The sequence below is a fragment of the Nematolebias whitei genome, chromosome 12, assembly GCF_014905685.2.
Source record: "Nematolebias whitei isolate Nwh7 chromosome 12, NemWhi1, whole genome shotgun sequence".
NCBI classification, from domain to species: domain Eukaryota; kingdom Metazoa; phylum Chordata; class Actinopteri; order Cyprinodontiformes; family Rivulidae; genus Nematolebias; species Nematolebias whitei.
The window spans coordinates 22,918,418-22,935,125 of NC_056509.1; the positions used below are offsets into that span (position 1 = coordinate 22,918,418).

At 38.3% G+C, this 16,708-nt stretch overlaps 1 protein-coding gene across 2 annotated transcripts in view; it reads right to left on the reverse strand.

Annotated features, from left to right (window-relative positions):
- Window positions 1-12,841, reverse strand: part of LOC119418455 (cholesterol 24-hydroxylase) — a 14,126-nt gene extending 1,285 nt beyond the window's left edge. The window contains exons 1-15 of one of the 2 annotated variants that reach the window (XM_037685744.1): window positions 12,633-12,841; window positions 12,488-12,562; window positions 12,227-12,308; window positions 12,021-12,094; window positions 9,555-9,641; window positions 9,236-9,374; window positions 7,638-7,748; window positions 7,390-7,552; window positions 7,229-7,291; window positions 5,203-5,275; window positions 5,035-5,119; window positions 4,707-4,817; window positions 3,650-3,738; window positions 1,644-1,710; window positions 1,402-1,554 (exon numbers count right to left, since the gene is read on the reverse strand). In XM_037685744.1, the coding sequence (XP_037541672.1) occupies window positions 1,405-1,554; window positions 1,644-1,710; window positions 3,650-3,738; window positions 4,707-4,817; window positions 5,035-5,119; window positions 5,203-5,275; window positions 7,229-7,291; window positions 7,390-7,552; window positions 7,638-7,748; window positions 9,236-9,374; window positions 9,555-9,641; window positions 12,021-12,094; window positions 12,227-12,308; window positions 12,488-12,562; window positions 12,633-12,781 (1,518 nt within the window). In that variant the 5' untranslated portion in view covers window positions 12,782-12,841 and the 3' untranslated portion in view covers window positions 1,402-1,404. Of the gene's footprint in view, window positions 1-1,349; window positions 1,555-1,643; window positions 1,711-3,649; window positions 3,739-4,706; window positions 4,818-5,034; window positions 5,120-5,202; window positions 5,276-7,228; window positions 7,292-7,389; window positions 7,553-7,637; window positions 7,749-9,235; window positions 9,375-9,554; window positions 9,642-12,020; window positions 12,095-12,226; window positions 12,309-12,487; window positions 12,563-12,632 lie in introns of those variants that run through there. The other variant, XM_037685743.1, reaches the window with a different exon arrangement.
- Between the last annotated feature and the right edge of the window lie 3,867 nt (window positions 12,842-16,708).

The following is a 16,708-nucleotide window of genomic DNA, read 5'->3' on the forward strand; positions in this document are numbered from 1 at the left end:
ACATGGGGGGGATGGTGACGTCATCGGGCGAAATTATAATTCTTAATATCTCATAAACTAAAGCTGCACAAACGCTAGTTTCACTGGAACAAACGAGCACTAACGAAGCACTAACGAAGCACTAAAAAAGTAGACCACTCCCGTGTGTTTTGGAGCAACATGGGGGGATTGTGACCTTTGGATGAGCTAAAAATTAATCTTTAATATCTCAGAAAGCAAAGCAGCACTAACGAAAATTTTAACGGCACAAACCAGCACTAACGGAGCACTAACCATTCAGACTAGTTGCTTTAATTTTGGAAGTGGGTGGGGTGTCAGCTTCACTCAGCTCTAAGAGAGGGTTAGTTTCAGGTGTGTAGTTTATCAGAAACATCTGCACCTCTGTATCTGTACGTTTTCAATCATTTTGAGACGTGTACAAATGTGGAATGACAATAATTTTACCTTAGCACTAGCATCCCAGAGAGACTATGTGAGCTGCAAAGGATGCTGGGTAGCCTTGTGGCAATAATGTGTTCAATGCTTTTGATTGTAAATGGCTTGTTCTTGTTAAATGTCCTGTTCAGGTTTGCTTTGGCATTTATGTTAAACTCTCTCTTGTGGGCTGCAAACTGACACCATGAGTCAGAGGTTGTTCCTGGTATGTATAAGGGGGAAAAGCACTTCCTGTTTGAGAGTGAAAGTTTGGACCAATAATAAAAAGTAATGTCAAGCAAAAGTGACTCTGTTGCGATTGTTAACACTTGTGAGTTGCTAATAAATGCCTGTCAGCACTTGCTTTTTTTACCTTATCTTATCTTTTTACCTTGTAAAAATGTAGGTTTTGTGAAAGTCAACATTTTTCTGTATGCTTTAGGAGGGGAATCTCCGAAAAGAATACGTTTAGTATGTATGTGAAAATGAAATCTGTGCCTGACCCCTACATAAACCATGGAGGAGCAGTTGATAGAGCCTCTCAGCAAGAAGCTTGTAGGATCATATCCCGACCTAGGACACTTCTGGGTGGAGTAAGCAAGTTTGTGAGAATATGTGGGTTTTCTCAGGGTACTTTGGTTTCCTCCCACAGACCACAATCATGCAGGTTATGTTCACAGATAACTCTAAACTGTCCCTAGGTGTGAGTGAGAGTGAATGGTTGATTGTCTCGTTTGTCTCTGTGTGTCTCTGTGATGGACTGGAGACTTGTCCAGGTTGTACCCCACTTCTCACACAGTGACAGCTGGAGAAAGGCACAAGCGACCCCCGCGACCAGAAAGAAGAAGCAGGTAGAGATAATGGGTGGATATTAAATAGACTTACAAAAAAATCAAGAGAAAATAAAACTGAATTTGATACATAAGCAGATTCTGGCTGGAGCAGGAGTACACACTAAGCAAAACTTAGCATTTAGAGCTTTATCACCATTTAGTCTTTGTTCTTCCTGTGTTTGATGGTGCAAACCACTCCACTCTTGGGTCTCAGTGTACCAGTGTCCTCGATGTCAAAGGTCTGTCCTGGGACGAGGGTTATCTCAAACCTCTGAAGCAGCATTGCCATCACAACTTTGGCCTCCATCTGCAAAACACACACCCAATGAGTTGTGCTGGGGTTTATGCAAACATAGTGACTGTAAATGTATTGGGAGTAATCTTTGTCCCACCCACCTGAGCAAAGTTCTGTCCCAGGCATGAGCGTGGACCAAGGGCAAATGGGTAGTAGCAGTAATAAGGCCTGGTAAAAAAGATCAAATACATAAGTTTATCGTATTTCATCTGTCACAATGATGGCTTCTAAAGTCACACAGAAATTAAAACCTGACATCGTGAAAACCTTTTGTTTCACCGTACTTTCCGGTGTAAAAGCCACAACTTTTTCCTCAAGCTTTGGACTCTGCAGCTTGTACACAGGAGGCTAATGTGTATTTTTTGTTAATTTTAATATGTTATTTTGACAGGATGCAAAGCTTCCTGTCACCAAATAACATTTCCCTCTGACTAGTGATGTGCAGACAGATACTAAAATATTGATTCTATCGATACCAGAACTTTTCGTTCTAGAATCGATTCTTAAATCAAACTATCGATACTGTTGACACTTCAGTCATTTCAGGTAATGCATATCATTAACAAGAAGATGAGATCTTGTCTAAATGATACGCGGTTGGTGGGAACTACTTTTTCTTCTGCCTGGGTAAGTGCGTAATGCGTGTAAGCACAGCGGCACGCAGCTCCTTCTCCCAGTCTGTAGACACAGCGGCGGAGCATAACGGAGTCATGTGTGGAGTTATTTCAGCTCCCAAAACAGCCAAGAAGCGCTTTGTGAGGTTTGTGGAAAATCTGTAAAGAGCTGCAGCAACAAAACAACCCTTGTAAAACACTTCAGGTTAAATCGCAACACAGAATACGAGGCGGACAAAGGAAGAGAGCAAAGAGTCAGGTGCTGCTGCTCTGGAGGAGTTCTTCAGGGCTGCAGGACTATCCAGGTACAGAGGGAGGAAATGTAGAGCTTTAAGAGGAGCTAAGAACTCTTGCAGTTAGAGTTGTTCAAATTAATGCATATGGTCATGAAATAAATAAAATAAATCCATGCTTCAACAACTAGTTGCATGAGTTCAGTTTGGAGTAATAACATGTATCACTGAGATAATCTCACATGGGCAAAAAGCCTAGATTTATTGTTTCATAAAGAATAGATCATTTAAAGTGGATTACATAGACTACAGACCCATTCCAAAAAATTTGAATATCATGGAAAAGTTGTTTAACTTCCATAATTCCATTCAACACGTTAAACTGTAATAGATGATAGATTCAGGACTCACAATTTAAACAATTTCAAGTATTTATTTGTGTATTTTTATATAATTTGAGCTTCCAGCTCATGAAAACCACGAAAACAGGAATTCAAAAAATTAGAATACTGTGAAGACATCACAAGACAAAAAGGTTTACAAGCTCAATCATCCAGGTAAATAAATACGAAAAAAAATTAATTTATGTAATCTGTACAAGTTTCATTTTTGGGAGAACCATGAGTCAGAGATTGCGTCATTGTGAAGACTTGTGGCGATCACGCAGTTTGTGTGTGTTGCAAGTAGGGGTGCACCGATAAACTGGCCCAGATTTCCTTAATTTTGGGAAATCAGCCGATGCTGCATGAGAAATTGATTTTACCTTTTTTTGTTGTTGTTTGTTTTAACAACAATTGTCTGAAGTTCATTTATATTTCAGAGCCCTACGTCCTGGCCAGTTAAAACAAGTTTGTATTGTTTCTAGGATATTGTTCAAGGGTATGTTTGTCATCAAGACTGGAAAATTGAAGGTTCATTGTGACCTTATAACACCTGACACTGTCGCTTAGAAAACAAAATTGTTTCGGCCAAAATCAGAATGGGCAGGTCAGACTTGTTAGAAAACGGTGATCGGCCAGAAAACTGCAATCGATGCACCCCTAGTTGAACTCCAACTAGAGTTTATGAAACACCATCTGGTGGATGATTCTAGTACAAGAACCGCACATTCTACCGGGAGCTGTGTAGCTTCTGATATAAAGTTGTGAACACCAGTGGATTATACAACAGCACATCTTAGTTATGTACAAAATTGATTCACTTTAAATTTAGTGGCTTACAGTCAGGTGTGTTCTATAAACCGGCAACTATGGTACTTACTTGGGAGCGTCTGGGTGAAATCGGTCTGGATCAAACTTCAGAGGGTCGTTGAAGAATTTCTCCATTCTCCCAGTTACATAGGTGCTAAACTGAATATGAAAAAATAGTAATTGCAGGTAAAAATCTGGAAACTCTTTTTTAGGTGGCCTAGAAATGAGTTTTATTTTGTTAAACACATGATTGCTGCCACGATTATACAATAACATTTAGCAGAAAATCATTTTTTGCTTTATAGCAGTGGTCCTCAACCCCCGGGCTGCAGACCGGTACCGGTCAGTGGGTACCGGGCCACACAGAAGGGGAAAAAAAAAGTTTTATTTTGAAAAATCACTGGATTCTCTCTACCACATCAGTCTGTGACTCACTCTTGATGCAGGTCAACATACACAAGTGGTTAGTTTCAGTTTCTGCGGCGCATGCACATATCAGTTCTACATTGCTGTTGAAGAACAAAGCAATTCAGCTACGTGGTGTGGAGCAGACAGGTGGAGGTGCGCAGCCTCGGTGCATTTTGAAGGATTATGCTGCATATTTTTCAACCCGCCTGACAAAGATTGACTATGAAACTATAACTAAATAAAACTATAACTTTAACAAGCTTCCTAATATCACATCAGAGCTGTCACTTCACATTTTTGCTTCTGCTCAAAAAAATCTCTGCCCTTAAAAGTTCAAAGTCATGGGTAAATTTTATTATAAAACACAAAAATACAATTAAACGTTTTGCACTAGGCATAAGTTCCTGTTGTTTTGTGAACAATCTGATGTGTGAATCACTGCAGGAGTTCTCTGAACTTTCACCGAACTGATCAGACGATGATCTCAGCTCATGAAGCCGTTTGTCGTGCAGTCAGAGTATTTGAAGTGAAAAATGTTTTAAATGTTTGTAAAATACACCAGAATGCAGGAACTGGCATCTACTTGATTCAAAATTCTGTTGGGGACGACACCCAGACCCCCCCCCCCCCCCCCCCCCGGTGAAGATATTGTCTGACATCAAACCGGAAAGGTTGGGGACCACTGCTTTAGAGCTACAAGAATGTTTAAAAAAACTCACCATACAGCCAACTCCACCGGGGATATGGACACCATCAATCACCATGTCTTCATCAATCTGACGATTTGTCCCTGGAGCAGTTGGGTAGAGTCTCAGTGTCTCTTTTAGCACCTGTGGGAGGTTTACAATGGGAGGACTATGGTAGTCGTTCCTTATACAACAGTAAACACATTCATAAAGAACTCTGAACTAGAAGGTCAGAGTAAAATCAAAGTGTTCAAAGAAAAATATGGCCTGATTGAATTTGTAACAGAAGCTGCACGAATGAACATGAGGATAAACATCAGTCAGGACATTAAATACAAATTTGCATTTTTATGCTATGTACCTGTGAGAGGTAGGTCAGTTTCCCGAGGTCATCATAGCTAACGTTTTGCTTCATCCCAATCACCTCATCCACTTCATTCCTCAGTCTAAAATGTAGAAACTCAACTTGAGAAACCATTCTTCACCAACTAGATACCAAACTAACAACAACTGGGTTATTATCTCATACTTCTCCAGAATTTCAGGCTGTCGTCCAAGTTCCATGATGCAGAATGATAACTGGTTAGCTGTTGTTTCTTGACCTACAATGCAGAAGTTTAGACGAATGTGAATTGGAACATAAACTTAAAACAGAATAGCATCACGCAACCTAATAGAAAGTGGTTGCAATGGTTTACAGTACACCAAAATGTAGATTTTTAAAGAGCTCCTCATATAAAATACACAAATTAGATCAACGCTAACGACTAGAGATGCAACAGTTCTGAAAGTGTGGCCTATTACCAAAAGTAAAAATAATTATTAGTCCAGTAGTCAATACCTAGTGTGAATTGTTTCTATCCTTACCACTGAATTATAGACTAGAAAACAATGCATCATTTGTGAAAATGCAATGTGAATGCTGAGTGCTGAATGACAGCTGACATGTGACAGTTTCACCTAAAAGTGTCATTGTGTAAATAGGGCCAGAAGAATTTATCTCATTACACCAATCATGTCTAGGCTACAACACACAGTAATTCAAATTAAACATATGTTCTTGCTTCACCTGTCTGGTGAGCAACACTCATGCTACTTTGTGAACTGGGGTTGTGTAACTTAACATTCTTATTCATTGCATTTGTTTGAATGTCTCACCACGGGATATGGAGACTGCAGTGTTGCCAGACAGCTTATCTTTGGCAACCATCAGAACTCATTAGGTGCCCACTGCTCCAGTAAAGGCCCAAAGTTTAACACAGCAAACCGCACACTTGGATGTTTTAGACAAAGACATCCAAATTATAAAATCAAGCAAAAAGGAGTGGTGAGGACCAACTCACCACTGCACATATGTCCTGAAATGAGAAACTTTTAAACGTGGCCCAAAACGCCGCTAGGTCACGAGTGGAGTGCGCAGGCAGGCGTAGCAGCTCCCCATTTCCAAACGCCCAGAATGTCTGTAGGGCTGGGCCATGTATAGAATATAGTCAATGCATCGCGAGTTTTACAATTTACGATGGTTAAAGTGGTTCTGTCGCAACCATCAAGTATTATTAGACTTGAAAATCTGTGTAGTTCTTGTTCTGCCCGTCTGTGCCGCCAACTTCCCGCATTGTGACCTTTTAATACCTGACAGTGTCGCTTATAAAACAAAACCGGTATTGGCAGGTCCGACTTTTTAGAAATCGTCTATCGGCCAGAATCAGTGCACCCCCTACATAACACCTATTTCTCCTTCAAGACATTCTCTAGAACACCATGAGCTGGCCTTTTCAATTCTTAAGGCAAAATCTTGCCCCACATCATACAGATGCGCTACACGCTCCATTTCTTTCACACATCCTAACACCCCCCAACCCCACCGATCAACAACTTGCTGTAAGCTAGCGCGCAACACGGAGATGTCTCCCACTTCTCCCCCCCCCCCCGCACCACCCCCCCCCCCCCCCCCCCAAGAGATGAGCACCTGCTGAGCCAAGAGACCAAGGAGGAACACCGTTTCTTAAAGGGAAATTATGCCATTGACCACCATGCCTGACACCACCCCCCCAAAAAAACTATTGGATCTAGATGATTCACAGAAATTACATATTTTAGTTTGAAATCATCGAATTTCGCTGAAAAGCGACTAGGTATGGTCACTCCTAAGGAGAACCTCAACATCATCATTTCTGCCACTTCCAGTTCTTTCTCCTGTCTTTTTGTCAATGCCACTGTCTCCAGACCATACCAACACTGGTCTCACCACTCTCTTGTAAACTTTTCCTTTGACCTTTGCTGAAACTTATCTCCATCCACTCCATCCTGCCTGGAATCTCTTCTTCACCTCTTTACCACACTCCCCATTTTCCTGGACAGTGGACCCAAAGTACTTGAAGTCCAGCACCTTTGTGAACCCTGTTCCTTGTAGACTCACTGTTCCACCTGCTTCCCTCTCAATCACACATGCACTCTGTCTTGTGCATATTAATTAAACATTGCTTTATACCAAAAAGCAGTTTCAAGCTCAGTTTGAAGCAGTTTATCACATCTAAAAAAATAAAAAAACTCACCAGCAATAAATAATGTCACAAAGTTGTCCAACATAAACTCCTCGTCTTCCTGGGTGATGCATTCTTCAGTTACAACATAAGAATGGACAAGGCAATAAGCTGATGTTAGCTGAGATAATGCTGGGACAATGTTGCTCAGATTTTCTAATTTTTATTCTAACCTGTAGCAGCTGTTTTGATGATCTGTGTGAGGATGTCCTTTGGGACATCTTCACCGTTCTGCATGGCGGTCTTTCTCTCCTGGATCACCTGGGCTCCGGTTTTGCGCAGCAGGTGACATGCTTCCTTCACTTCCTTTACGAATCGTCTGTTCTTTGGCTTGAACTAGAATAAGCAGACTTAAAATGTCAAACAAGATACTGTTCACAAGGTTGTTGTAGCACATTTTTCAAATTAAGCGAAGCATTACCTGAAACATCATGTCTCTAACGTAGTACATCATCCCTTTGAGACAAATCGCAATGGCTTTAGGGAAAGGTGAACTATTTGTCAGGAGGTCCAAATCCATGCCAAATGCAACCTGAAGTTTATGGATAAACAAGCATGCATAATGTCATGGGGAGAACCAAGTCCACCTTTTTGAATTCTAAGGTTTTAGATCATAATTTACAAAAGAGAAATGTAAAAGCTATGTGTATAAAAACAAAGTCCAAAAATTCAGTAGCAATAACTCTCAGTAATACTGTAGTTTTCTGTATGACTTTAAAGGTCTCTCAAGTGGTTGTGGAGGATTTTTGGCACACTTCTTTACAGCACTGCTTCAGTTCTCTGAGTTTACACACGTTGTTTCTACACAGCTCTATTAAAGTTCCACTACATATTTTGAATCGGGTTAAGCTCTGGACTTTAATGGACCATTGCAACACCTAGATGTTTTTTTTAGCCATTCTGTTGTAGAAAGACTGCTGTGTTTGAAAATGTTGTTCTGTTGCTTTAGGACACATAGTCTAAGTTTCAGCTGCTGAACAGATGGCTTCACATTTGACTCTAAAATCCTTTTGGTCTACAGAGGAGCTCTTGGAAGACTCAATGACTGCACGGTGCTCAGGTTCTGTGGCTGCAAAACAAGCCCACATTATCATCCTTCCATCACTGTGTTTGACAGCTGGCATGAGGTGTTGGCCTAAACACTGTTTTTTGTTGTCAACAATGGGGCTGGGATGTAACTTTCTCACACATTTCTTCACACATCTTTAATTTAATACAAACAGATTTTACTGAGAAAATATTGATGATGACACACAGCAACTTTGTAGCTAGTTTATAAAAGTAGTTAACCACAAAGAAGAATGCCACAGTGAGTTAATTCATTATAATAAATGACACGAGGGAGATGTCTGACACACATTGAATGCATCGCTCTGCTTTGGCACAGCCAAGTTCTCCTCCGCTTCTTTGGTTCCGATGGACCGGATTAATTTCTGAAAGCTTGCCTCTGAACGGGACATGGACACTTTACTTGTGAATAGTAAAATTCATAAATCACAAGTAGTGATTTATGAACTGTTCTGAGTTGTGTTCACATACAACATGGCCTACAGTGACAGCAGTGGATAAGAGCTAGCGCTTTAGCGTTAGCTTCTGATCATTTTTTTTTTGTGTTTAGCTTTAACAAAGCTAATTTTTAGTTAGCGAATTAGTGGTTAGCAAAGCTAACGTTTTGATTAGCTGTGCCCACCACTGGTGGTGGCTATCTTTTGACGTGGCAATCAAATTTTCATTAGGAAGCTTTCTAATGCCCAGATGCAGCCACACACCAAAATGGAAGTCGGTATCTCACTAATTATCCAGTTATCATGCTCACAACATTCATGAACGGATGGACAGAGGGTTTTCCAATTCCCACTGTTTGCTCTGCGATGGGAGACAAAAATATCTAGAAAGAGGACGGACTTAATTTTTCTCATGACGATATGTATAGTAATATAGCAAGAGAAGTATTTAAGCCGGTGGTTTTGTCACTAATTTTTTTTCCAGATTTATTTATTGGGTCAGGCTTGATCATACCTTAGCAATCACATCAAGGGTGACACAGTTGACAAGGTGCAGCATGTTGACCTCTGTATTGTTATCAGCAACTTCTACAAGCTTGTCCATCAGTTTCTCTGCCCTCTCATTGAAGATCCCCATTAGACCTCTCAAATATCTGGAAGGAATGATAGGTTCAAACAAGAAAAACACACCTAGAAGATAACTGCAAAATTTCCTACACATGGTGTAATTAAATTATATCTCACAGAAAAAAAAAAAAAAAATCATTTTCTACAAACTGAGCAGGATAAACAATGACATTATCTAAAAAGTAATGATTATAAACTAAACTCACAGGCTGCTGAAGGCAGGATCCATGATCCGGCGCTGTTTGTACCACACCTCATGATTCTGTGCTGTTATCAGACCATTTCCAAAAAACCTATAAACAGACAGGTGTGTGAACCTTATAAAAATGACACCAGAGGGTTGTCATTGTTTAACCCCATTCAAATCTGGAATTGAAGTTATAATATCTTCCAATATCAGATGACAAACCCATGAAATGAGATTACCGGTAGTTTATGGACTATCCAACTTTCTGTCACTGAGAAAAAGGTTGCGCAGCCACAAAGTAAAGCCAAAGAACAGCTTATTCCCTGAACTCCATAAAGCTGCCCTCTGCACTTTGCATATCCTGGGATTCTAGGTACTCTGGTCATTTATAGCCTACTAGGAAGCAAATCTATTGAGATTATTAATCTCTTTTACAAGGATGTCCTGGGCAATGTGCAAACAAGTCATTACATTTACAGCAACAGTCTTAATAACAGTAACAGCAGTATTTGTGGCAGCTGTGGCTGAGTGGTTAGAGCAGTCAGCTTCCGATGCAAGAGTTGGGGGTTCGATTCCACCAGCAGTCACATGCCAAGTGTCCCTGGGCAAGACACTGAACCCCTCTGCCTCCGGTGTGTGTCCCATTGGTGTATGAATGTGATCAAGCTCTAATTAATCTCTGTATAGATCTAGTAGAGTGCTGTATGAATGGGTAAATGACGGCACAGATTGTGTTGTAAAGAGCTTTGAGTATCTTGATAAGATAGAAAGGTGTTATATAAAAACATATTTAAATATTTACAACAAAACTAGGGGTGCACCGATTTGCAGTTTTCTGGCCGATCACCAATCTCTAAAAAGTCTGACCTGCCGATTCCGATTTTGTTTTATAAGCGACACTGTCGGGTGTTGTAAGGTCACAACGTACCTTCAATTTTCCAATATTATTTTATTGAAAAACACACCCTTGAACAATATCCTAGAACAACACAAACTTGTTTTAACTGGCCATGAGGTAGTGCTCAGAAATATAAATGAAGTTCAAACAATTGTTGTTAAAACAAAAAAAATTGGTAAAATCGGTTTCTCATGCAAGTATCGGCCGTTTTCCGATTTCCCAAAATTAAGGAAATCGGGGGCGATTTATCAGTGCACCCCTAAACAAAACATCCGGTAATAAGACATAAAATACAATGCAAGTTTAAAAAAATGTCACAATTAAAGACACTGAAACATTACAGGTGCAAGATGTGACTAAAACCTCTGACAGTTTTTGTTTAAAACTAGATAAAGGAATAAAAGACTCCATCTTTAACTTGGGCTGCAGATCATTCCAAGACCACGGGCCCAAATAGGACATGCTTATCTTTCCTGACTCCGTGTGCACAGAGGGTACATTAAACCACAGCCAGCTGGCCCCGAGACTGTGAGTGTTTGTAGTGAAATGAACTTGGAGTTGATATATGATGGTAATTTTCCTAAAATGGCTTTGTATATGAAAATATACAAACACTTCATCTTTTATTGAGTGAAGTAAGTCCAGCAAGGTTATAAAAAGTGGTGGTGAGTCCTAAAGGGTGAACCAGTTATAAACTTCAGAGCAGCATGGTACATGGAGTCCAGTTTAGCTAAGGGAGGCAAACCTACAGATTGTGTGTCTGTAATCCACATGTGATAAAAACAAATTTGTTACAAGCTGCTTACAGGAAGAAATATAAAAACGTGATTTCAGTCTATACAAGAACCAGAGTAAATTTTAGCTTTTTTAATTAGCTATGTAATGTGATATTTAAAATTAAGATCTTTATCCAGCCAAATACCAAGATATTTGTATGTGTCTACTCTACAAGCTCTATGATATCACCATTCAGTGTTTTAATAGAAGGAATGGTTACTGCAGAACTATGGGAAAACAACATAGCATTGGTTTTGCTATCATTCAGGACTAATTTTGACTCATGGAGAGAATTCTGTAAGGTGTTGAAATCAGTCTGAAGATTTGAGTGTACTGCATCTAGAGGGCACTGACGAGTATAGAACTGTATCATCTGTGTACATATGGTAAGAGGAGAATTTAAGCTGAACACAGATTTTATTAATATAGAGTAAAAAGAGCAGGGGCCCTAAAATAGACCCTTGTGGGACCCCCCCTTGTTCAGTGATTGCATCTGACAAAACTGAGCCAAATAGAACAAACGGACTGAATATGTTTATTTGATTGTTGTACTGTGTCCTGCCTTGAAGCCAGATTGGAAATTGTTAAAAATGTTGTTATTTTGAAGTAAATATTTGAACTGGACAGACACAAATGACTCAAACATTTTTGCTTGAACAGAAAGATTTAAAATAGGTATGTACTTTGTAATTGAATTACAGAATATTGTCTGTAATTTGTATCTGTTCAACACATGGCATTCTTCCATGTCTGACAGCTGAATGATGAATAAATAAATGTGAATCAATATTCCGACAGTCTGACAGCTACCTTTCACCGAACAGGTAGAAGAGTCTGTTGTACACAAACTTGTCCTTTGGGTACTTTGGGGACATCATGATTTCCTGAAACCAGAACCAATAAAAAAGTAAATAATGGTGGATGGTAGTAAGTGCAGCAGAAGAGCATTTTTTCAGTTGCAAGAACTTAAACTTGTTGTTTCACACTGTTTTTCACTGTTTTAGAAAAGTGCTCACCTTTGTTGCTTCTGGACAGGTCACACACACAGAAACGTAATGCAGAGCATTTATTCTGTAAACAGGCCCATAAGTCTCAGACCTGTAAATTATATTTTATTTATTTTTATTGTAAATAATGAATCCATTACGTCTGCAAATCTAGTTATGCCTGCGTTATGTAACAAGTTCTTATAAACCAAGCACCATTTATACTATTTATACAGAAACTTCTCAAAAACTACTCTCTTATTACTATTCTTTAGTCAGTGCGTGACTTACCATTCAAGGAATTTGTCATGTACTAATCCATTATTCATAGTCTTCAAAAGTGTTGGTGTGTGTCCGAAAAAGAAGCTAAAATAAAAGAAAACAAAAAGCTGTCAGGACTAATGTCAGAACAAACTTTAGCTATCATTAACCTTACCTTTCTCTCGGTGGTCCGGGTATGTGGTCGTATTTCATGTGGATGTATTTAACATACAAGCAGTAAATGAGAAATGCTATGAAAAGAAAAACAGACAGAATTAAAAGTGCCTTGGAGAAAAAGCTCAAAAGTAACTGAAAAAATGCCATTTTGAGAAGCCCTGTGGAGAGCAACGCTATCTGCCGAGCCGACAAGCTACTTCCAGTTATGTAACTACAGTACAGTGCGGTAAGGCAACAGGTGCGCAACTGCGCATGTGCGAACCCCGACACTTCCGGGTTCATGTCCCGAGATAAACATGTCAGAGTCGCAGCTAGACTGCAATAAATTCAGCTGGCATAAGATTGAAGTCCACACTGGTTTTATTAAACAACCTTTATTTATACAAAGTAAGTACAATACAACAAAATATTGCAACAGCAAACACGGGCCTTAACAGGCATGAGCATACGATACAAAGTGCTGTACACTATCACACAAGCAGGCCTAAAAATCATATCAACCGATACTGTAAAAGTAATGAACTACCAAAATCATAAAACAGCAAACAGTAAAAACAAATGCAGTAACTTAAAATCAGTAAAACCATTATTTCAAGCCGAGTTAAAAGCCAAAGAGGAAAAAAAGTGTTTTCAGAGAAGATTTAAAAACAGGAAGTGAGTCGCGCAAAGGACGCTTGTTCCACAGTTTAGGGGCAGACACTCCAAACGCTCAATCACCTCTCAGCCTCCTGTTAGACTTTGGGACGACCAACAGCAACTGATCTGCTGAATATAGAATAAATGCAAGCAACTAATGAAAGTGAAAATATGGTTTGGGCAGGTTACACTAGAAATTCATTACAGTGTGTTTTAGTCTTTAAGGCTTTTATTATTTCCTGATGCATGCTCAATAATCCAGGTAGAAAAATCTAAAAAAGTTAAATCTGGTCCTCTGGACATTCAAAAAAAACAAAACAAAGCAAATCAACAGAAAAATGTAGAAACGTTTCGTCTCTCATCCGAGAGACTTCCTCAGTCTGAGGTGCTGTATTCAGCTCAGTCTCTTAAATAGCACCTTCTCAGAGTGGATCAACCAGTTTTGCTGCTGACAACCAAAACCAGCTGATCAACCAGTGGTTGATCCACTCTGAGACGATGCTATTTAAGAGACTGAGCTGAATACAGCACCTCAGACTGAGGAAGTCTCTTGGATGAGAGACGAAACGTTTCTACATTTTTTGTTGTTTTGCTTTTTTTTTTTTTTTTTGAATGTCCAGAGGACCAGATTTAACTTTTTTAGAGCTTTTATTATTGTTTTTGTTTTATTTTAAGCTTGTATTTTGTATTTCTGTAAGGCACTTTGTGATTGTATCTGAAAAGTGCTATATAAATTAAGTTTACTTACTTACTTACTTATGCATTGGTACAGTGGACATGCAGATAAGAAGAAATATAATAAAAAAAAAAACTGTAAATCTTGGTTTTAGCATAGAAAATGTACAGCTGTGGATATTAAATTTGGCTATTGCATTAAGTTTACAACAAAAACTTTCAAACAGAAAATATATATTTATATTGTTAGCTACAGAGCTAATTTATATGATGTCAGTTCAGAAGCTAATAGTGTTAGGTCCCGGGCTAATAGCACACAAGTGTAAACTTATTGAAAATAATTAATTTTAAATAAACAATCATCCTTCAATCAGCCGATTGTGTCATGTCCAACCTTACTTTGAAAAACCGCAATATAGCGAATCCGTGAAAAAAACGAACCGCGAGGGACTACTGTATATCGATATAGTCTCATCTTATATCGCAAATGAAATTATCGCCATATTTTTAAAATTTCGAGATATTGCCCAGCCCTATTCCGGAGATTCATTCCATTGATAGTGACTATAAACTATGGAAAGCTCAGTGGGGCGCAGACTTGTGGATGGCACATGGAAGTCACCATGCAGCAGAAACATTAACTCTGTAAGTAAACTTTCATGCTGTATTAAAATACAATGAGTACAAATTTGCTTTAAGATGAGTTAGTTGTAGCTGAAAGTAGCTGAAATAACTGAAACTAGCAGATAAAGCTGAAAGGAGCATAACAAGCTGAAATTAGCAGAAAGAAGTTAATTAGGCTAAAAGTAACATGAATTTATCTGGAACAGCTAAAATTTGCTAAAACGGTAGTTGAAAAGTTAGGACAAGTTTAAATTAGCATAACAAAGCAGAAAGAACATGTTTTCCCAACTATGCTGAAAGAAGCAGAAATGAGCACAATTAAGTGGAAATTATATGCCAAAAGCAGAAATAAGCAAAACACAGTAAAAAAAAAAAAAGTAGATTAAAAAAGCAAAAAGAAGCTGAGATTACAAAAATGAAGTGGACCGATCACATTTTTGCTTAGTTACGCTGAAAAGTTTAAATGAACGCAAAAATTGGCTGAAAATTAGCTGAAAAAGCTTAAATTAGCATAAAAACTGCTAAATAATAGCTGAAATAGTAGAAAAAGCTGAAACTTGCAGAATAAAGCTGAAAGGACCATAATAAGTTGAATAAGCAGAAAGAAGTTAGAAGAAACACAAAAATATTGTAGTTAGCAGAAAGAAGCTAAAAGCACCACAAAACAGATGGAAAAACAGCTGAAAGTAGCTGAGAGTAGCTGAAAAAAAGTTTAAATTTGCACAAGGAAGCTGAAAGAAGTTGAACCAGAACAAAATGTGAAAGGAGCATTTAAAGGTTGTAAACAGATCTAAAGATTTGAAGGATGTAAAATGAGCTTGAGCCATTTCTATTGAGAAAAAAAAATGGCAGAAAAAGCTAAATATTTAACAAAGCTAAAGGTGCACCAATACCAAAAGTCATAGCAGGATTGTCCTGAAAGAGCTGAATGTTTTGATATGATATGCTGAAATAGCTTGAAAACTGCGGGATGAGAATCACGCCGAAAAATGTGCAGAAGAAAATGGATCACAGTAGAGTGAAGGCTTCATAAACATTCACACTATTCTAGTACAATAATGTGACATTTGTCTTTTGTTATACTGCCATAAGTATGTGTGTTGTAATAGTGTAAATTAATTTTTATTACTTAAAAATATTTAGTAAAAACAGAAATATAATGTTACATAAACATTACATTTGAACAATAAACACTTCACTTGATGCGTTCTATATTATTTGTGTTGGCAGCATTGTGCTTCCGTAGCAGCTTCACATTCATTCACAGTTAAACAAACTGACATTAGGAAAGCATCCACCAGGTCTTTAAAGTTTTTAAAAAACAAACTTTATATTACTTTTGAACCAGCTTCAACCAGAAATCAATGTTGGTTGGACTAAAATAGAACTCTTTTTTTTTTATTGTTTTTTTTAGCAAAGTCAGTAATGTTTGTGTTTTCTGCTGGAAAAAACAGACTTAGAAATATGCTTTAAAAGTTATTCTAAATGTGATTATTTTATTTTATTACCAAGTGCCTGGAATTTATTGTCAGACGAGTCAGCTCAGCGGCCTGATGTGTATGCCTAGAGACTATAGGTGTGTTTGAACAAAGCGTGCTGCTTATTGTTACAAATAAAAAAAGCAAAGCATTTCTAACATTAAAGAGTTCAACCAGCCATCAAAGATGAGCTCTCATACAGGTACATCAGAGGGAGCTTTTCTCTGCGTTCATACTATAACATGTATTTTACATGTATCTGGTGCCTCAGTGTCTTAGTTACCTTTACATCTGGAGCAGGAGTGAAGCAGATATGTAAAACTTCTCCTATCTTTTATCATGTTTGAAACTTCAATGCATCTCGTTTTTCATCTGTCAGTTTAGTCAGAAGATGGCAGCAAAGTATAACAGTGACGGAGCTGGAGTTCAAGTTTACTTTGCTTTGAACTCGTTTCTTTATTTGTTAAAAAGCCATGCTCCTTATAACAAAATGTATAACTTGTACCTGAAAATGATTATATTATTGACGTAATATTGATTTAATGCAAGTGAAGTGTCATTTACTGAAGCTATGCCTTGAAAAATAAACTAACATTTAATTCAAAATACATACATATCTATCTATCTATCTATCTATCTATCTATCTATCTATCTATCTAT